At 48.3% G+C, this 21,544-nt stretch overlaps 1 protein-coding gene across 5 annotated transcripts; it reads left to right on the top strand.

The window, feature by feature from the left end:
* Positions 1 to 358: 358 nt before the first annotated feature.
* Srrm2 (serine/arginine repetitive matrix 2) lies at positions 359 to 21,325 on the top strand. 5 transcript variants are annotated; one of them, XM_075941690.1, is made up of 15 exons: positions 360 to 532; positions 3,956 to 4,227; positions 5,049 to 5,156; positions 5,358 to 5,522; positions 7,011 to 7,088; positions 7,469 to 7,531; positions 7,817 to 7,849; positions 8,104 to 8,154; positions 8,662 to 8,754; positions 9,418 to 9,610; positions 11,758 to 18,338; positions 19,053 to 19,340; positions 20,423 to 20,536; positions 20,638 to 20,742; positions 20,832 to 21,325. In XM_075941690.1, the coding sequence occupies exons 2-15, from the start codon at positions 3,986 to 3,988 to the stop codon at positions 20,839 to 20,841; spliced, it is 8,124 nt and encodes a 2,707-aa protein (XP_075797805.1). In that variant the 5' UTR covers positions 360 to 532; positions 3,956 to 3,985; the 3' UTR covers positions 20,842 to 21,325. The 5 variants fall into 5 exon arrangements, 4 of the variants coding, with proteins under 4 accessions (XP_075797808.1, XP_075797805.1, XP_075797804.1 ...); XM_075941689.1 differs by having other exon boundaries at positions 20,635 to 20,742; XR_012907058.1 differs by lacking the exon at positions 20,832 to 21,325 and having other exon boundaries at positions 359 to 532; positions 19,641 to 20,536; positions 20,635 to 20,669.
* Positions 21,326 to 21,544: the final 219 nt, after the last annotated feature.

Genomic DNA, 21,544 nt, shown 5'->3' with positions numbered 1-21,544 from the left:
ACAACTCCCAGAACTCTCTGCGCGGAAGGCGTGAGTCTGAGCTCTTCCCCGGCGTCGTGGGTTGCCGCTCCCATCCCCTCCCCCTTCCTACAGAAGATTTCCCGCAGACGTTGCCTCTTCGGTACGGTGCCCCGCCTTTCCCCGCTTTTCCACGCAGTGCCCGACGGGACTCGGGTTTTTCGAACGTCCCTTGCGCCTAAAAAAAAAAAAAAAACCAAAAAACCTACACTTACCTGTGTGGCTTCAACGCCTGCGCAAAGACCACTACGGCTCCCAGAGGGCCCAGCGGCTCTCGTGATTGCGTGCTGACGCACTCGGTCGTGCTGACGTGCAGCGCAATCCAGGCGGGGTGCGAGTGGCGCAGTCGAAGCCCGCTGCGGCCCCTGAGGAGGCGAGCGAGGCGGCGGCAGCGGCGGCTGAGGCTTGCGGACCGGCGAGGCGGCGGCTTCAGGCCCCGAGGGATTCGGAGACTCTAGCAGCAGCTGCGGCAGGACCTCTCCCCTTCGGAGGCGGCGGCCGGAGGCGGCGGCGGGTGAGAGAAAGGGAGCGCGCTAGCTGGGTGGGGGAGGGGCGGCGGTCTCGGCTCGAGGCCAGAGCGCGCGGAGAACGGCCCCGGCCGCCCCGCGCACGCGTGCTCGGCGCCGCCGCCGGCGCGGACGCCTTCTCGTTCCTTTCCCTCCCCCGCTTCCGCGGTTCCCGTCGCCGCGCGGCCTTCAGCTCCTTCGCCCCTCCCCCACCTGGCAACGGCGCGCGCCGCCGCTGGGTCTCGGCCGCGCGCCCCCGACGATTTCGATCGCAGTGCCCGAGGCTCTGCTTCTCGCCCGCCTTTGCTCTACCTGGGTCCGAGGAGACCCTCACCCCGCGGTCGCCTTCCCCTTCTTTTGAGTGGCGGGGAGGGGGCGGCAGCCGGGGGGCTTGTCCCCCGCCCGGCTCCGGACCCGCAGGTCTCTCGACCCGGTTGACCCCGGCGTGGGTCCTCCTGCCCCTGCTGGGGGAGCCTGAGAAACGGCCGGAGCCGCGCAGACTGCGGGGCGCCGCGCGGCCCCCTCCCCCTTCTCAAGGCCGAAAATAGGCTCGGCGGCCCGATGAGTGCTCGGAGGCCTTGAACTTCGGGAGTTGGTCGTTAGTATCGGTGCCGAGGTTCTGCGTGTGTGTGAGGGGGCGGGGGCGGGGATCCAGAGAAAAGACAAAAACCGAACGTGGATAAGGAGGATCATGTGCTCCTTCCTGCCGTGTTATTTCTATTTCTTTCTTTTTTACTTTCTGGTTTTATAAGACAGGGTCTCTGTGCTGTCCTGGAATCACTATGTGGACAGGCTGGCCTCGAACTCACAGAGCGATCTTCCTGCCTCTGTCTGCCGAGTGCTGGGTTTAAAGGCGTGCGCTAGCCATCATGTCCGCCTCCTAACCTGCTTTTTAAACATACCTCCTCAAATGAACAAACGAGGCTTTTGAAGCTTTTCGATGGGAAGAAAATTCTGGACTTAAACAGCCTGGCCGTGTCAGCCATTTTCTTGGCATGTAATTCTACCTATGCTGTTATCATTGTGCAGTTTTTAAGACGTCTTGGAATCAAAGATTCACAAGGAGACCGTTTTTTCCTCATTTGGATGGGCTTAGGTTAGGTCGCTTGCTGGGTTAATTTTGGGGCTGCGTGTGTTACATGGTGCCTACGCAGTTAATAGTCGCTCAGCACCGAGTTCTGTCTTTTGCTCTGTCCTTTTCCATTTTCCAGGACCCATTGCTGTTCTCTCGGGTGCCGTTTCATTTCTTGAGTATTTTTGTTCTAAATTCTACCTCTTTGTAGTTTGAAATTCTGATAATTATTTTCCCTTGGCAACTTGCTTTTTCTTTCTGTTCTTAACTTTGGGAAGCCGCATGCTTTGTGCTGCCCGGTTTTGGTAGTTGTCGTTTCTCTTTTAGTGTCTTGAGCACTGCTTTAGATGCTGGGTGTAAATTCCCCCCTCCCACTTTTTATGCCCTTCCCTGAAAGTTCTTTAAAATCATGATTTTAGTATCTCTTGCTTAGCTTTCTTCAGGTAGGGAGTGGGCGGGTGGATTTCTGTGTAAAATGGTGGAAGTGTGAGTGAATGATTAGGTTAAAAGATTGTTAAAGGGGGCAAGGAAGCTGTATAGACCCTAGATTTAGAGGAAGGGAGGGAGGATTGGTATTCTTAGACTTTTAAGAATGCTTGTTGGAAGGTGCTGCAGAAGCATATTTCTTGGCTCTAAAAAGATTTTTTTTCCATTTCTTCCTGATTTGCACATGTCTTTCATAGGTTTAGCTCTGTCATTCTTGACCCTGATAGGCTTCTCTTACTTGCTTTTAGTTTTCTAAAGCTGTTTTCATTGAGTAGGGCTTAGGCTAGACCTGCGGGTGGGATGGGGCAAAAGTACATTTGGGTGTTTGCTTTACATGCAGCATTTGCTTTTTTTTTTTTTTTTTTTTTTTTTTTTGGTTTTTCGAGACAGGGTTTTCTCTGTGGCTTTGGAGCCTGTCCTGGAACTAGCTTTGTAGACCAGGCTGGTCTCGAACTCACAGAGATCCGCCTGCCTCTGCCTCCCGAGTGCTGGGATTAAAGGCATGCGCCACCATCGCCTGGCTAGCATTTGCTTATATTTCTTTTTTTCACACTTTGGTGTTGTTTTTGTTCAGAAATTGATATACTAGTTTTGGAATTACATGAGTGTAATCTCATCCAACTCTTATCTCTTCCGTATGCTTTTACTAACCCCCACTTTTCCCTGTTTTGTGTGCTTCTTTATGCTAGTTTTCTTCCATTATGCTCAGAGAATCTATCTTGGAGAAAATATGTTGGAGGAAAAAAAGCATATATAGTGAGAAGGGGACAGAGAACGAGTAATGCAGTCCAAAAAAAAAATGGAGCTTGGGGTCTCTTAGTCATGCCGAGGTTGGAACAAGAGGTAGAACCTGACTGGAAAACATAGGGTTAAATTGAAGAGTAGAGCAGAACTTGGAGGAAAAAAAATGAAGTTCCAGAACAGAGCTTAATAGGGAAAGTCAACAATGTTACATTAAAGTGAGATACGGAGTTTGAAGGTTTCTAGAACTTGTAAAGGAAGTATGGGAACAGTTGGAACAGAGAGAAAGATGATTTGTGTTTAGACTATGACGTTGAAAGCAGGCAATATTTAACGAGCTAACCAGACTTGGCGGAGCTGCAAGTGATGTGGTAAACTTTACTGGGAAGGAGACTAAAATAATAGTCACTGTAGTTGATAGGAGCTATGAATATTTGGAATCAAAGAGATGGCTCACCTTCCCCATGTGAAGTATAAGCTTATGTACCCATGGTTTCTGTGTTTCTGATGTTCTTGCTTGCCTGTAGTTTGGGTGTGAGGCTTCATAAGACATTTTAACTAGCCAGTTTACCTATTTAGATATCTAGGACTGTTTAATCCATTTCTTGTTAGTTCCGGTTAGCCTAGATATTTTATTTCTTGGAGGAGCCTTTGAAAATGGACTGTGGGCTTAAAGGTGCTTCTAATCTATAGTGTTTGTTGTGCCATTTGGAGGATTTGGTTATGAGTAGTTATGTTCAGAGTTTTGGTGAAGATACCATTTGTGTGTATTGTGGCCAAAGAAGAATAAAAGGGCAGTGTGGAGAGATTTGAGACAAACTGGATTTTGTTTGCTTAGGGTATGGAAAGGAAAGGAAAGTACAAAGAAGAATGGCTTATGATTTGGTGAGAGTACATTGTGAGAAAAGGTTTAAAAGTAGTGGTGATTTAGTGGAAAGGATGAAGTATGGGGAGGATAAAGGGAGGGTTTGTTTGCAGACTAGTGGAATGAGGAAGCATCGCTTTGCTGATGGAGATTCAGTGTGAGACTTAAGTATTGAACTAAGAGAGCCAGGGATGTGGATATGGGAGATGTGGTAAGTAGTTAGATTGGGGCCAGGAGCCTGACTGGTGTCTCCCCGCTCCCCCTCAGGAGCGGTGGTGCCCCCCTGGGCACAGGGCCATGTACAACGGGATCGGGCTGCCGACGCCCCGGGGCAGCGGCACCAACGGCTACGTCCAGCGCAACCTGTCCCTGGTGCGGGGCCGCCGTGGTGAGCGGCCTGACTACAAGGGAGAGGAGGAACTGCGGCGCCTGGAGGCTGCCCTGGTGAAGCGGCCTAATCCTGACATCCTGGACCACGAGCGCAAGCGGCGCGTGGAGCTGCGATGCCTCGAGCTGGAGGAGATGATGGAAGAGCAGGGGTGAGGGAATGGGTGGGGAGAAGCCAAGCACTGAGTGAGTGCTTAGCTGGGTGTTAGGTGGGATGTGCGGAAAGAAAGGAGCTGTAGGGGAGAAAGAAAATGAGCTTGAAGAATTGAGAAGAGTCATGGGTCAGTGCATAGTGGGATGTCAAGGAACTATTTGGAGCATTAATAGCAGCCTAAGGGGGTCTGAATTATTTAGCTGAATTTATGAAGGGGAAGGGGGCCATCAAGGAACAAAAATGTGCTGTATAGGAAAGTAGCATCAGGCAGAAGAGCTAGGTAACCTGACAGGTGTTGTTATTTGGAAGGAAGAGAAAGGTAGGTGGATTTAAGGATTGCGGCCTTGGAAGTTGGCAAAGGCAGATTGGAATTGAAAGAGTATTTGAATTAGAGGATATCATGAGCTTGGCAGAGAAGTGAAGTTTTGGAAAAGGAACATATTCAGGTAGAAACCTGTTTAGAGCAGTGGTTTTCAAACTTGAGCAATGGTATCCTTTTATACATTATGTTTTCTTTGAAGTCCCAGGAAATAAAAGATCTATTCGTGTTGAAGTTGGGAAAGGAGCACTGGGAACTCTGCCAGCAAGCAAACTGTCCTCTCTTGGCCCCTGAATTGTAGCATGTTTAAAATCCACTGTTCTAGAGAGCATAGTGTAGAGAAGGAAGGAGAGTCGTAGGGGAAGATAAGGAAAACTTTTTGAGTGACAAGTACTGTGTGCATGGAGAGGAAAAAGGACCATGTTGGAAAGGAAGCAATTATAAATTGGGACTTGGGAAAACCCCGTCAAGCTCTAACCTTGAAGGGATTTATCCTTCAGGTACGAAGAACAGCAGATTCAGGAGAAGGTGGCGACCTTTCGACTCATGTTGCTGGAGAAGGATGTGAACCCTGGGGGCAAGGAAGAAACCCCAGGGCAGAGGCCTACGTGAGTGTTGATCTCAGGAATCTATGCCATTAGAGCTGCTGCTGTCCTTTCTTTTTTTTCCCCTCCTTGGACTTGATTTTGCCTTTACTTTCCTTAGTCCAGAGCTGTTTGGCTCATCCTTATAATTAAGTTCTGATTTAGGACTCTCACTTTTGTTCCATGTATATCCTTCAGATTTTGGCCTTTTTTTCCCCCCTCTAGGGTAACTGAGACTCATCAGTTGGCAGAACTGAACGAGAAGAAGAATGAGCGACTCCGTGCTGCCTTTGGCATCAGTGATTCCTATGTGGACGGTAGTTCTTTTGATCCTCAGAGACGTGCTCGGGAAGCTAAACAAGCAGCTCCTGAGCCTCCTAAACCATACAGGTACTCAGGAGAAAAGCCTGGATCTGCTTCCTTGTTAAAAGGAAGTTCTTATTTTATTGTTTTTACTAGTATTTCTAGATTTTTTTTTTTTTCAGTTCTTCTGAGGCAGGCTCTTACTATGTAGCTCTCTGGCTGTCCTGGAATTCACTCTGTAGATCAGGCTGGCTGCCTTCCTCTGCCCTCCTGAGTGCTTGAAGGTCTATGCCACTAATGCCTTTCCAAAGGTTTTTAGATTTTGTTGTCTTTTAGTTAAATTTTGTTTTTATGTTTTGTTTCTATTAATGTTTTTGTACCATGTGCCTGGAGACCAGAAGAGGACGTTAGATCTCCTGGTAATAAATAGAGTTACAGATGGTTGAGAATCACCTTGGTGCTTGAAATGGGACCTCAGGTCTGCTGGAAAAGCAGCCAGTGTTCTCCCCCCTTTTTTTTTTTCGAGGCAAGGTTTCTCTGTGTAACAGCCCTGGCTGTCCTGAAACTCCCTTTACAGAACAGGCTGGCCTTGAACTCAAGAGTTCTGCTTGCCTCTGCCTCCTGAGTGCTGGGATTAAAGGTGAGCACCACCACTGCCCGGCACAGCTGGTGTTTTGTTTTTTTTTTATTAAAAATATTTATTTTATTTACTGTGTATACAATATTCTGTCTGTGTGTATGCCTGCAGGCCAGAAGAGGGCACCAGATCCCATTACAGATGGTTGTGAGCCACCATGTGGCTGCTGGGAATTGAACTCAGGACCTCTGGAAGAGCAATCAGTGCTCTTAACCTCTGAGCCATCTCTCCAGCCCCACAGCTGGTGTTTTTAACTGCTGACCCTATTTTTATTTTTTTCAAATAATTAAGCTATTGTGTAGTGCGCACCTTTTATCCCAGCACTCAAGGCAGATGCTGACAGATCTCTTGATTTCAAGGCCAGTCATAACATAGTAAGATCCTGTCTCAAAACATTTTAATGCAACCAAACATGACACATTTATTCTCAACATTTGGCAGGCAGAGGCGGCAGGAAGATCTCTGAGTTGAGGCTATAATTTGCTCTATATAGGTAGTTCCAGACAGTCAAGGAGGGCTATATAGTGAGACCTGCCTTAAAATACACACATTTTCTCACTAACAGAACCCAAGAATTAACTAAATAGATAACCACTTTTAAATTTACATCTTTTTGTTTGTTTTTCAAGACAAGGTTTCTCTGTATAGACCTGGCTGTCCTGGAACTTACTATGTAGATTAGGCTGGCCTCAAACTCAGAGATCTGCCTGCTCTTGCCTGCCCAGTGCTGAGATTAAAGGTGTGCGCCACTACTGCCCAGAAAATTTACATATTTTAATTCTGAAGTTTTCACACACACACACACTCAGACAAATTGACATGTAGCAGTTGTCCTAAGGTGAAGTAGTTATCAGTGAACTGTTTCAAGTATGTTTACTAGAGTGACATGTTTTAAGGAAATTTGTCCGGCCACCTAGAATCTCTTTGCCTTTTCCCAGCCTTGTTCGAGAGACGAGCAGTTCTCGATCACCAACTCCAAAGCAAAAGAAGAAGAAAAAGAAGAAAGATAGAGGACGGTAAGTCAGTTGGAAAGTTACTCTTCTATTCAGGGTTCTTCATTGTTGTTGGACTTCTAGAATTTGAGTTTGCTTTCAGGTAGTGGATAATCCAAATTGCAAAGACAGTTGTAGGAGACAGAATTGCTTTTTCAAGTTTCAGCTCAGAAATTTGTGTGCTTAGTGGGAAATAATTGAATCTATAGCTCAGCCCAAAAAGCTGGCCAGCATCATTCTGGATTTCGATTTTGTGGTTATCGATTAAATATAGAAGTAAATAAAGTGTGGACCATTGATGCTGTTTGGGTTTGTTTGGGTGCTTTGAAGTAGTTTTGAGAATTATAGGTTAGAGGGCCAGAGAGAAAGCCAAGTAAAATGACTTGCTTCTGAACCCATTATAGCAGGTCAGAGAGCAGTTCTCCTCGACGGGAGAGAAAGAAGAGCTCAAAGAAGAAGAAACACAGGTATGAGGTGTAAAGTTTCTTTTTTTGTAGGTTTTTTTTTTTTTAATTTAAGGGAAGGGTCTCTACATAGGGCTGTCCTGGAACTAACTTTGTAGGCCAGGTTGGCCTCTAGCTCAGAGAGATCTACCTGCCTCTGTTGAGATTAAAGGCATGCATCACCACCCCTGGCTAAGGTGGAAGTTCTTGGTAGTGATTGGAGGCAGCTCTTGAAGAGTAGTTGTGGTTTAATGATTTCTCTTTCTCTTTTTTTCTTTTCTTTTTTTTTTTTTTTTTCTTCACTGACAGGTCAGAATCTGAGTCCAAGAAACGAAAACACAGGTAAGAAAGAGCTTGTTGGTTCTTGGGGGAGACATAGCAGCACATGGGGGCGTGGTAAGCTATTTACTGTTTGATGGCTTTGTTTACTCAATGTTTGGCTTGTAGAAGGTGTCCTCCCTTTTCTTGTTTTTAGTAGAGTGCAATCCTTTATCTACCTGTTACAATAAAAACTTGGCCAGTTATATTTCCATTTTACTTCAGATTTTATTAATATTTTACAAATTCTTTTTAGACAACTTTTCCTTATTTTCCAGGTCTCCTACTCCAAAGAGCAAACGTAAATCGAAGGACAAGAAGAGGAAGCGGTAAGTGTATTTGGAAGAAATAGATAAGCACCCCCCCCACACACACACACTTTGGGGGGACGAGATTGAAATCAGTTGTGTCATTGACTAGTAGTTAAGGATTGAGATGGATGTGTAAAGGGGAAACCAAAAACTACGTGGGTACTGTGACTAAACAGGAACCTAAAGAGACCAGAGTTTTATCTTTGGGACCAACATAGTGGAAGGAGAGAATGAACTATAAATTGTCTTCTGATTTCCTTCTGCATACATATATAGTCAAACTAAATGTAATGTGTGTGTTTGTGACCAGGTCTTTTTATGTAACCCTGTCTGTCTTGGAACTCACTCTGTAGATCAGGCTGACTTCAACTAGAAGAGATTGGCCTGCTTCTGCCTTCAAGTCCTGACATTAAAGGCGGGGGTCACCATGCCCAACAGATTTTCTTTGTTTTTAAAAAGAGATGAGTTTGGAGAATTCAGAATAAGTATGACAGACACCTGAGCTTTGATTTGGTCTTTCTTCAGGTCTCGAAGCACAACACCAGCTCCTAAGAGTCGTCGAGCCCATCGGTCAACTTCTGCTGACTCTGCTTCTTCCTCTGATACTTCTCGTAGTCGGTAAGGGGTGGTCCAGGAGGAATGGAGGGAGAGGGAATGATGATGGGTTAATCAATTTAATATTTATTGAGCGCCCACGGTGTGCTAGGCGCTGCACAGACCATTCCGAAGACACGGTCCCTGCCCTCTAGGAGCTGACAGGCTAAAGCAACAGGATGGACAGACATATATACATTTCCCCTTGTCTTTTTTTTTTTTTAATTTTATTTTTTGTTTGTTATGATGTATATGGACTACCAGAATAGGGCGGGGGGTGGTTTGTTGGTTTGGTGGTGTCTGGGGGAGGAAGGAGTCCTTACCCTGGCTTCCTTAATCGGGGAAGGCTTCCTGAAGGAGGTGGGCTCAGAGGTGAGTTGTGAATGAAGTGGGTAGGGAAGGGCCTGGGTGGAAGGTTTGGGTATGTTGGAGGGTGGTGAGTAAAGGCCTAGAGGGGTGTTATTTGGGATTGTATTGGGAAGAGTTGGAACAGAAAAAAGGATTGCATTTGCATTTTTAAAAGTGATTTGAGTCATGTGTCTATGGTTTGGTTTTTTTTGTTTTGTTTTCCCCCCCAAAGAGGGTTGTTCGTAAAGGAAAGTAGATTGCAGGCTGGGGGTGGAGGGGGTTTTCTATTCTCCCTTGAGCTGATTTCCCTGTTTTCCCCTGCCCTTCATCAACTCACAGGTCTCGAAGTGCTGCTGCTAAAATTCATACAACAGCCTTGACTGGGCAAAGTCCTCCCCATGCTTCAGGGCATCAAGGGGAGGGAGATGCACCTTCTAGTGAGCCAGGTGCCACCAACATACAGCAGCCTAGTAGCCCAGACCCTTCTACAAAGCAGTCTAGCAGTCCATATGAAGATAAAGATAAAAAGGAGGTATGCTATTTATTTATTTATTTATTTATTTTGGTTTTTCAAGACAGGGTTTCTCTGTGGCTTTGGAGCCTGTCCTGGAACTAGCTCTGTAGACCAGGCTGGTCTCGAACTCACAGAGATCTGCCTGCCTCTGCCTCCCGAGTGCTGGGATTAAAGGTGTGCGCCACCACCGCCCGGCCAGGAGTTATGTTCTGAGTTGGTCATTGGGTCGCAAGTTTTACTCAGGCATCTGCCTTAAAGGAACAAGTATGACAAGTAGGGTAAGGTATCTTTATTAAGAGAAAATCTTACCCTTTTGAGTTATGGTTAGGTTTAGCCATGAAGCTATAGAAGGCAGTGAGAAAGAGAGAATGAGAGTGTGTGTATGTGTGAATGAGGGTGGTTTTGGAGAAACAGACTGGGATAGTGTAATAGCAAGCATGAGAATTTTGGATATTATTTAAAGGAGATGCAGAATGAGAAAAAGTAAGAGTTCTCTGTATGAGAACTCAGAAAAGTGGGCAGGCTTAGCAGTGCTGCATGACAGACATTTTATAACTCAAATGCTAAGAAACATTTGAGTTTCTATTTCTATATTAATTCATCTTTGTTTACCAAGACATTTTACACCTCCAAGTATTTTAAAATGAGTTGTGACCCACTAAATTGTGAAGTCTTCACAATGAAACTTCAGTTGATAGTTGTAGGTTTTATATTTGTTATTTGTTTATATCCATACAGAGGAACAAATGATTTTTAAGAAATTGCTTTAATTTTTCTATTTACAGTGTCTCTGTTTCCTTTTGTGTGTGTTGTGCGTGTACATGTGTGCACTTTTTTTTGACCCTTTAATTTGCTGCTGCCAATCTGAAAACATTTTGGTAGTTCCAGCTTTATACTTTTCTGATTCTGTGGCTGATTGCTTTTGCTGGTGTCAGTAATTAGTATAACTTAATATCTCATATTTTGTCTCATTTAGAGATAACTTTTTTAAGTTACAAGTTGGTTCATTTGCCTATTTTCAATGCTTTTTTTAAAAATTATTTTTAAAGTGTTTATGGTTTAGCCTCTTTTGGCCTATTCCTGCGAGACCTTGGTGTGTCTGATGAGGGGAAGGCAGGTGTTTAGAAGTCAGAACAACCTATATAAGGGTTCTGGGGATTGAGCTCTGGTAACCACCAGGCTTATACCATTTATTTACTTGTTTATTTATTGGTCACTCATTCATGTGCTTATTTATTCAGAGGCAGGGTCTCCTTACATTATTTCTGACTGCCCTGCAATGCACTGCATAGTCCAGGCTGGCATTGAATTTACAGAGCTCCACCTGCCTCTGCCTCCTGATTGCTGGGATTAAAGTACTCTACCATGCCAAGAAAAATCATACTCCCTTTATACTATTTTTTGCCCCCTTTATGCTATTTTTAACTTAATTTATTCCATATTTGAGTGGAAAGTTATTGTCACCCAACTGGTTTCACTTTTCATTGAATCATACCTTCTTTGGCTGGTGTTGTGTTCATTATGTATCCCCCACATACTGCCAGACTTCTTCCCTTGAGACTAAGGAAGAAAACTTAGTCTCAGGACACTGATGGTTTTGTTGGTAATGGTAGTGCATTGTTTTCAATTTGTCTTTTTTCTGAATTACTGAGATCTGATTGTTCATATATTCAATTTTTTTCCCTACTAGTGCTTTATTTTCTTAATTTAAAAATACATTAATTTTGTTGGGTGGTCTTGTTAAAAACCTTTAATCCCAGCACTCAGGAGGCAGGCAGAATAGATCTCTGTGAGTTGGAGGCCAGCCTGGTCTACAGAGCGAATTCCAGGACAGGCTTCATAACTACTGAAGAAACCCTGTGTTGAAACCAAAAGAAAAGTCTTTATTTTGTATGTGTATATGTGGTGGGTATACATATACATAGAAAGAGAAGTTTTCTTTCTACCACATGAGACCCATGGTTTGCAGCCTACAAGGGTATCTTGCTGCCTCCCTGCTAGTATTACATGATGTCTTGTTTATTGGGTGTGACTTTGGGTAGAGAAAGGGTCAGTTGATTTGAGAGGTGTATAAAGGGAAGTTTTATTAGAAACTTTTGGAATCTTTCAGGTGATAATAGAGCTATGGTGTTTATCACTATCCTTACTTTCTTTTTCACTCTTAGAAATCTGCAGTTCGACCTAGTCCCTCTCCGGAAAGGAGCAGCACAGGGCCAGAACTACCTGCCCCCACTCCGCTCCTTGTTGAGCAACATGGCGACTCCCCACGACCCCTTGGAGCAATCCCATCCAGTCAGGAGCCAGTTAACCCCTCATCTGAGGCCTCCCCAACCCGGGGCTGTTCACCATCTAAGTCTCCTGAGAAACCTCCCCAGTCGTCTTCCTCAGAGAGCTGCCCACCATCCCCCCAGCCTACCAAAGTTTCTCGGCATGCCAGTTCCTCCCCTGAAAGTCCTAAACCCACACCAGCTCCTGGGGCCCGCCGAGAGATTTCTTCTTCACCTACATCTAAGAATCGTTCACATGGCCGAGCAAAGCGGGATAAATCTCATTCTCGTACTCCATCTCATAGAGCAGGGAGATCCCGTAGTCCTGCCACTAAAAGGGGAAGATCTCGATCTAGAACCCCCACCAAGAGAGGTCATTCTAGGTCACGGTCCCCTCAGTGGCGTAGGTCACGGTCTGCACAGAGGTGGGGAAAATCTAGAAGTCCCCAGAGGCGTGGCCGTTCTAGATCTCCTCAGAGACCAGGTTGGTCCAGGAGTAGAAATAACCAGAGAAGAGGCAGGTCTAGGTCAGCAAGGCGTGGCAGGTCACACTCTAGATCTCCGGCCACTAGGGGCAGATCCCGTTCTAGAACACCAGCTAGAAGGGGTAGGTCTCGGTCCAGGACACCTGCCAGGCGTAGGTCTCGGTCTAGGACACCTGCCAGGCGTAGGTCTCGGTCTAGAACACCAGCTCGCAGGGGCAGGTCTCGATCGAGAACACCTGCTAGGCGCAGATCTAGGACCCGATCACCAGTTCGAAGGAGGTCTCGAAGTAGATCTGCTAGGAGAAGTGGCAGGTCACGCTCTAGAACACCAGCCAGGCGAAGTGGCAGGTCACGCTCTAGAACACCAGCCAGGAGAAGTGGCAGGTCACGCTCTAGGACACCAGCCAGGAGAAGTGGCAGGTCACGCTCTAGGACACCAGCCAGGAGAGGGAGGTCACGCTCTAGAACACCAGCACGGCGAAGATCTCGCAGCAGAAGTCTAGTTAGACGTGGAAGATCTCACTCTAGAACACCACAAAGAAGAGGACGGTCTGGCTCATCAGAGAGGAAGAATAAATCCAGAACATCTCAGAGGAGGAGCAGATCCAACTCAAGCCCAGAAATGAAAAAATCTCACGTTTCCTCAAGACGAAGCAGGTCTCTTTCTTCACCAAGATCCAAAGCAAAATCTTTGAGGCGAAGCCTTTCAGGTTCCTCTCCGTGTCCTAAACAAAAGTCTCAGACACCATCAAGACGAAGCCGCTCTGGTTCTTCACCGCCTAAACAGAAGTCAAAAACTCCACCTAGACAGAGTCATTCAAGTTCATCTCCTCAGCCCAAAGTAAAATCTGGAACACCACCAAGACCAGGGTCTGTAACAAACACACAGGTCGATGAACAGTCTACAACACCACAAAGACAGAGCTTTTCTGAATCATCACCTGATGGTGAGGTGAAATCGAGGACCCCATCAAGACAAAGCTGCTCTGGGTCTTCTCCTCGTGTGAAATCTAGCACACCTCCAAGACAGAGCCCATGTAGGTCATCATCTCCACAACCCAAAGTCAAAATGGGAATATCACCAAGACGAAGCCATTCTGGGTCCTCTTCTCCAAGTCCTAGTAGAGTGACATCTAGAACACCTCAGAGGCAAAGCAGATCAGTATCTCCCTGCTCCAAGGTGGATTCTAGGTTGTTGCCAAGACAAAGCCGTTCTAGATCCTCCTCACCAGATACTAAAGTGGAACCAGGAACACCACCGAGACACAGTCACTCTGAGTCACCATACCCAAAAAGCATGCTCCAGACCCCTCCAGAGCAAAATCTCTCTGCATCAAAGTCGCCCTGTTCCCAGGAGAAGTCTAAGGATTCACCAACAGAAAGCTCTGGATCCTTTTCCCTCTGTCCAGGTGCAACACTCAATACATTACCAGGAGAGAGCTGTTATAGCTCCTCATTTGTGCAGCAGAAAGGACAGTCTCAAACTTGGCCAGATCCCAGGGCTGATGCTTCAAGTCCAGAAGTGAGACAGACTCACTTGGAATCTCCCTCACTGCAGAGCAAATGTCAAACATCTCCTAAGGGTGGCCCTTCTAGATCTTCATCTCCAGTCACTGAGCTGGCACTCAGATCACCAGTAAAACAAGATAAAGGTGAATTACCAATGGATCCAAAGCTGAAATCAGGAATGTCTCCAGACCAGAATAAAGCTAAACCTGACTCTAATCTATATCCTTCAGTAGAGTCTAAATCTCTTTTGGTACAGAGCATATTGGAGCCTCCTGAATTGAAAGAGAAACTAGGTTTAATTCAAGAGGATGTTGCTGCATTGTCATCTTTACCAAGAGAAAAGTTTAGTCCTATACAGGATAGGCCTGAGTCATCTACAGTACTGAAAGACATACCTAGAGTATTAAAGGAAAGAAGTGAAACTGGGTCACCTCTAGGCTTAAGAGACCAAAATAGTTCATTACCTAATTCAAGCCAAGGTGAATTAATGGAAGCAGAAAAATCTGAGCAACCTTTAAGTCAGATTCTACCCAGTTTATCTCCAGAACATAAAGAAATGCCTGGAAGTAACATTGAATCATCTCCTGAAATAGAAAGGCCTGCTGTGTTGTCTGTTCTTGACCAAAGCCAGGCACAGCCTTCTTCAAAAGCTGCAGAAATCCCCGCAGAGGCTTCATGTTGGAGTGGGCCACAGATTTCTCCAGAACATAAAGAGCTATCTCATTCTCCCCCTGGAGAGAATAGCTTTGAGTCATCTTTAGAGTTTAGAAACTCAGGCCCCATTTCAGAGGTAAATGCTGAATTTTCTCCTGAAGTTAAAGAAGAATTGAATGGGCCATTTCTTAATCAAATGGAGACAGATCCATCTCTAGACATGAAAGAACAGTCAGCAAGGTCCTCTAGGCGCAGTAGTTCTGAGTTTTCCCCAGAAGTAATGGAAAAGGTAGGAATATTTTCAAATCAGAGCGTGTCTTCTCCTGTACTTGAGACTGTACACAGAACACCTTCAAGAGAAAGAAGTAGTTCTGCATCTTCTCCTGAACTGAAAGATGGTTTACCTAGAACTCCATCTAGGAGAAGCCGGTCTGGGTCTTCTCCAGGACTTAGAGATGGGTCTGGGACTCCTTCCAGGCATAGCCTATCTGGATCATCTCCTGGGATCAAAGACACACCTCAAACCCCATCCAGGGGACGAAGTGAATGTGACTCGTCCCCCGAACCAAAAGCATTGCCTCATACTCCCAGAGCGCGAAGTCATTCTCCATCATCCCCAGAACTCAACAATAAGAGTGTCACACCTCAGAGAGAAAGAAGTGGGTCAGAATCCTCAGTTGAACAGAAAACTGTGGCTCGAACCTCTCCTGGGCAGAGAAGTCGATCTGGGTCTTCCCAAGAGCTTGATGGAAAACCCAGCACGTCCCCTCAGGAAAGAAGTGACTCAGACTCCTCTCCAGATTCTAAACCCAAGACTCGAACCCCTCTTAGACAGAGGAGTCATTCTGGATCATCTCCAGAGGTTGACAGCAAGTCTCGACCTTCTCCCCGCCTCAGTAGGTCTGGCTCATCTCCTGAAATGAAAGATAAGCCAAGAGTGCTACAGAGGGCTCAGAGCGGTACGGATTCTTCTCCTGAACACAAAACATCTGCCCCTCGGGCTTTGCCCAGACGTAGTAGATCAGGTTCGTCAAGCAAAGAGAGAGGCCCTTCACCTGAAGGAAGCAGTAGTTCTGAGTCTTCTCCAGAACACCCACCTAAATCCAGAACTGCTCGAAGAGGTTCCAGGTCCTCAATGGAGCCAAAGACAAAGTCTCGCACACCACCTCGACGTCGGAGTTCTCGTTCATCTCCTGAGCTAACCAGGAAGGCTAGAGTCTCTCGTAGAAGCCGCTCTGCCTCCTCATCACCAGAAACCCGCTCCAGAACTCCACCACGACGTCGAAGAAGTCCTTCAGTATCTTCACCAGAGCCAACTGAAAAGTCAAGATCTTCACGGAGGCGGCGTTCAGCTTCATCACCCCGTGCCAAGACAACTTCAAGGAGAGGTCGATCTCCTTCACCAAAACCTCGTGGACTCCAAAGATCCCGATCCCGCTCACGTAGAGAGAAAACCAGAACAACACGACGCCGAGATAGGTCTGGATCATCTCAGTCAACATCACGAAGAAGACAGAGGAGCCGGTCTAGGTCTCGGGTCACTCGCAGACGGAGGGGTGGCTCTGGTTACCATTCAAGATCACCTACCAGACAGGAGAGTTCCCGAACCTCATCTCGACGCAGAAGAGGCCGATCTCGGACACCCTTGACCAGTCGGAAGCGATCTCGGTCACGAACGTCACCAGCTCCATGGAAGCGCTCTAGGTCTAGAGCCTCACCAGCTACTCATCGGCGATCCAGGTCCAGGACACCCCTAATTAGCCGACGTAGGTCCAGATCTCGTACCTCACCTGTGAGTAGGAGAAGGTCAAGGTCAGTAAATAGGCGTAGATCTCGATCAAGAGCATCCCCTGTGAGCCGAAGGCGATCTAGGTCCAGAACACCACCAGTAACTCGCCGTAGGTCTAGGTCCAGAACACCAACAACACGTCGTCGCTCTCGTTCACGGACTCCTCCAGTGACTCGCAGAAGGTCCAGATCTAGGACTCCACCAGTAACCAGGAGGCGATCGCGAAGCAGAACTTCACCAGTTACTCGAAGAAGATCGAGATCCAGGACATCCCCAGTCACTCGAAGAAGATCTCGGTCTCGAACATCTCCAGTCACCCGGAGGCGGTCCCGTTCTCGAACCTCGCCAGTGACACGCCGACGCTCCAGGTCCCGAACTCCTCCAGCTATTCGGAGACGCTCTAGGTCCCGGACACCACTGTTGCCACGCAAGCGCTCTCGAAGTCGCTCGCCTCTTGCTATCCGTCGCCGTTCTAGGTCTCGTACTCCTAGAGCAACTCGAGGCAAGCGGTCTCTAACAAGATCTCCTCCAGCCATCCGTAGGCGGTCTGCATCTGGAAGTAGTTCTGATCGGTCACGTTCTGCCACTCCTCCAGCAACAAGGAATCATTCTGGATCTCGTACACCTCCTGTAGCACTCAGTAGCTCTAGGATGAGCTGCTTCAGTCGTCCTAGCATGTCACCAACTCCTCTTGACCGATGTAGATCACCTGGTATGCTTGAACCCCTTGGCAGTGCTAGAACACCCATGTCTGTCCTACAGCAGACTGGTGGCTCAATGATGGATGGTCCAGGTCCCCGGATTCCTGATCATCCGAGAACATCTGTTCCAGAGAACCATGCTCAGTCTAGAATTGCACTTGCCCTGACAGCTATCAGTCTTGGCACTGCCCGACCACCTCCGTCTATGTCTGCTGCTGGCCTTGCCGCAAGAATGTCCCAGGTTCCAGCTCCTGTACCTCTCATGAGCCTTAGAACAGCCCCAGCTGCCAACCTTGCCAGCAGGATTCCAGCAGCATCTGCAGCAGCCATGAACCTTGCCAGTGCCCGGACATCTGCTATTCCACCATCAGTGAACCTTGCTGACTCAAGAACACCAGCTGCAGCAGCAGCCATGAACTTAGCCAGCCCTAGAACAGCAGTGGCTCCTTCAGCTGTGAACCTTGCTGATCCTCGAGCCCCTGCAGCTACAGCTGTGAACCTCACGGGAGCTAGAACACCAGCTGCATTGGCAGCTTTGAGTCTCTCAGGCTCTGGGACACCCCCAACTGCTGCAAATTATCCCTCCAGTTCCAGAACACCCCAGGCTCCTCCTCCTGCAAACCTGGTGGGTCCTCGATCTGCACATGGCACAGCTCCTGTGAATATTGCTGGCTCTCGAACCCCTGCATCCTTGGCTCCTGCAAATCTCTCAAGTGCCAGGATGGCTCCAGCCTTGTCTGGTGCAAATCTCACCAGTCCCAGGGTGCCCCTTTCTGCTTATGAGCGTGTCAGTGGCAGAACCTCACCTTTACTGCTTGACCGAGCCAGGTCCAGAACACCACCATCTGCCCCAGGCCAGTCTAGGATGACCTCTGAGCGGGCTCCTTCCCCTGCTTCAAGAATGGTTCAGGCTCCTTCGCAATCTCTTCTCCCTCCAGCACAGGATAGACCTCGGTCCCCTGTGCCATCTGCCTTTTCAGACCAATCTCGTTCAGTTGCCCAGACCACTCCTGTAGCAGGGTCTCAGTCCCTTTCATCTGGGACGGTCGCAAAGTCCACATCCTCTGCTAGTGATCACAATGGCATGCTTTCTGGCCCTGCCCCTGGGGTGTCCCATGCTGAAGGTGGGGAACCACCAGCCTCTACTGGGGCCCAGCAGCCTTCTGCTTTGGCTGCTCTGCAACCAGCAAAGGAACGTCGGAGCTCTTCCTCCTCTTCATCGTCATCTAGCTCCTCCTCTTCCTCATCTTCATCCTCCTCCTCCTCCTCTTCCTCTGGCTCCAGTTCTAGCGACTCTGAGGGCTCCAGCCTTCCTGCTCAGCCTGAGGTGGCACTGAAAAGGTGAGGGAGTTAAGGAATCTAGGGGGAAGGTATTTACAGTGGGTGGGGGAGTTGGGAGGGAGAAAAAACTTTAAAGAAGCACTTGAAAGTTTGGGGGACCTTGACCTTCAAGTTGGGAGTAGAAAGAATGCTGGGTGGGGGCTTCGTGGGGAGGAATGGGACAGATAAAAGTCTCCAAAGGTTAATTCTCTAGAGGATAATGATAAGTTTTCCATCTCTACAGAGGACAGAACTAGAGGAAATGGACTTAATTTTACAGCAGGAGGGATGGCAGTTAGACCTCAAGAGGAACTCCCTGGGCTGGAAGGATCTTCAGAGGTCATCCCATCCCTCTCCCTGCCTCCAGGCAGGACGGCCCTTCCCCTGCCAACCTGCACTCACAGGGGCCTCCCCAAGCTGCGGCTCTCCAAGGACGGAGACCACCCAGCTTCAGCTTCCACATCTGAGTCCAGGGGCTTTATTCCTTCATCAGGGACATTCTTGAGGTTTAACCTTGATCCCTTGTGCTTCGGGCCCCAGCCTGTTGCTTGTGTTAGCAGAGGTTTGGTCAGCTCTGTGCCACTGCTCCAGAGAAGTGCTTACTGGCCTGCCTTCGAGTATTCCCAGGGCCTTTCTCAGGCACCCCTCCTCCACTGCCGTTCCTCCAGGCCAAGGAAGGTAGGGTTGGGGCTGGGGCATCTTGTCAACTTCTGACACCTTTCTTTTCTCTCACAGGGTCCCCAGTCCCACCCCAGCCCCAAAGGAGGCTGTGCGAGAAGGACGCCCTCAGGAGCCAACCCCAGCCAAACGGAAGAGGCGCTCTAGCAGCTCCAGTTCCAGCTCCTCCTCCTCCTCTTCCTCATCCTCCTCCTCTTCTTCTTCCTCTTCCACCTCCTCCTCTTCCTCTTCTTCCTCTTCTTCTTCCTCCTCTTCCTCTTCTTCCTCCCCCTCCCCTGCTAAGCCTGGCCCTCAGGCCTTACCCAAACCTGCAAGCCCCAAGAAGCCACCCCCTGGCGAGAGGAGGTGAGTGCTTCCTTGCCTGTTGTGGAAAGGGGGTTGGGGGTGAGTTCTCCAGAAAAGGGACCCTGGGTGAGGTTCCTGCTGGGGTGCCTCGTGTGGACGTCTGTGTCTGGTTGTACGGGAGGAGTCCGACATTCCTCTTATCCTCCCACAGTGTTGTGTTCTGGTCAAGGGCTGCACTATCCAACTGAGGGCCCAGGCCAGAACTGGGAAAGTCGTAGGATTCTTCCTCCCTCTCCCCTCCCCTGACAAGCAGCCTGGTCTCAGAGATTCTAGCTCTAAGTCTCCCCATTGCTGCTGCAGGGCTCTGGTCTGGCCACCGTCATCTTCTCCCGACTCTGTCCACAGCCTCCTCCCTGTCTCCCTGCCTCCACGCCATTCTCTTCCACACGTAGCCAGAGGGATCTTTCTAAAACGCACATCTGGTTACTTCCCTTCACTCCACAAATCCTTCCGGGACGCCCTGTGGCCTGCAGGATAAAGTGCCACCTCTGCAGGAATGGCGTGTGAGGCTCTTCACCAGCTGCCCTTGCCCGCCCTGTGTTCCTCCTGCCCGCCCCCACACATGCCCTGTGCTCCGGTCATACCCAGCGCCTTGCAGTCTTAAGGAGAGCCCCATGCCTTTGGACATGCTGTTCCTTCTGCCTGGGATTTCCTTGTCTGCCTGGTGAACTCGTTCTGCAAGACTGCACCCAAACAGCACCTTCGAGAAGACTGCCCTGCCATTTCCCTGCCCTGCCCAGGTCCCCCCATCCTTGCTCGGATCCTCAGGCCCATGCACATCCATCCCTGCTGGCCTGTTTCCTATATAGGGGGCATGTGTGCCTTCATTGTTGATCTTCACTCCCAAACAAAACTCCAAGGGCAGGGACTCTTTTATCTTTGCATCCCCCGCTGTGCCCTGTCCACTGGGGGCACTCGGTGGATGGTGTGCGGGCGGATGGGTGAGTGCGGACAAAGGTGGGTCTGAGGCTGGCCCTGTGTGGTGTGAGGTTTGGTGGTCAGGACCTGGGTGGGTGGTCCTGAATGCTTGGCTGGTGGGTTTGGGAGGACATGGTGCTATAGAGGCCTACTCTGCTCCCTAGGTCACGCAGCCCTCGAAAGCCAATAGACTCCCTTCGGGATTCCCGATCGCTCAGTTACTCACCTGTGGAGCGTCACCAGCCCTCGCCCCAGCCTTCACCAAGGGATCAACAGAGGTAGGGCACATAGCAGGTACTATTAATCTAGCTCACCTAGCCACCAATGAAAAAACTTGTTGGTACTGTTCTAGTGCCTAATTTCTATTCTCTTATAGCAGTGAGCGAGTTTCCTGGAGAGGCCAGCGTGGGGACAGCCGTTCTCCTGGGCACAAGCGCAGGAAGGAGACACCCAGTCCCCGACCTAATCGCCACCGTTCCTCCAGGTCTGTCTCCTTGGAAGCCTAGTCCTTGTGAGAATTAGAAGTTAGTTGAGACTATTTGAAGTGATGCATTGACCAATCTTCTGTTTCAGGTCTCCATAATCTGGATTCCACCACACTCATGCTCTGGAGACATGAGTATTCCTCATTTTTCCCAGAAGAATCATGGAAGGAGTCTTTGTCTGCCTTCCCTTGAACCTTGGCAGCATTTTGAGGGGAGGGCTCCCCCCCCCTTTTTTTTTGTTCCTGTGAAATGTTGATCTCTGTGAGTTTTTCCTGGTTCATATGTTTTTGGGGGGTTGGAGGGGGAGGGAATGAGTTTGGGGAGGGAGGGGCACAGTTCAGGAAATTGTAATGATCCAGGAAGCTGTTCCTGCTCAAGTTCCTGGGGGTGACTGATGTTTTGGAACTTGGTAAGTCACATGTTCTTGGAAGAGGAAGGAGTTAATTTTGGAGTTGCTGCACCCCCCCTTCATAAGGTTGTGACACCCCTCCCCCCAACTTTCATGTTTCTTAATGCATTTTGGTTTTTTAAAATCTGTACAGCAAAAGCAACTTTTCTGTCAAATAAAAAATGAGAAACACAGTAATTGGGTCTACAATCTTTATTTGTGGCTAGATTTTTTTTCAAAGAGTTGAATGCCTTGCTGTTTCAATAGGCTGGCCTGGGGGACTGGGTTTTCAGTCCTAGTGCTGTTTGGCCTGTGGGACCTGAGCCACAGAGACTACAATACAGGATAGCCTTATAAGCTTTTGAGTGAGCAAGTAGAACCTATAATGTAAGAAGAGGGAACAAAGTCAGCAG

This window comes from Microtus pennsylvanicus, chromosome 11, assembly GCF_037038515.1.
Source record: "Microtus pennsylvanicus isolate mMicPen1 chromosome 11, mMicPen1.hap1, whole genome shotgun sequence".
In the NCBI taxonomy this organism is placed as follows: Eukaryota; Metazoa; Chordata; class Mammalia; order Rodentia; family Cricetidae; genus Microtus; species Microtus pennsylvanicus.
The sequence above is the reverse complement of the archived record's forward strand: the minus strand, read 5'-3'. Positions and strand labels throughout refer to the sequence as shown.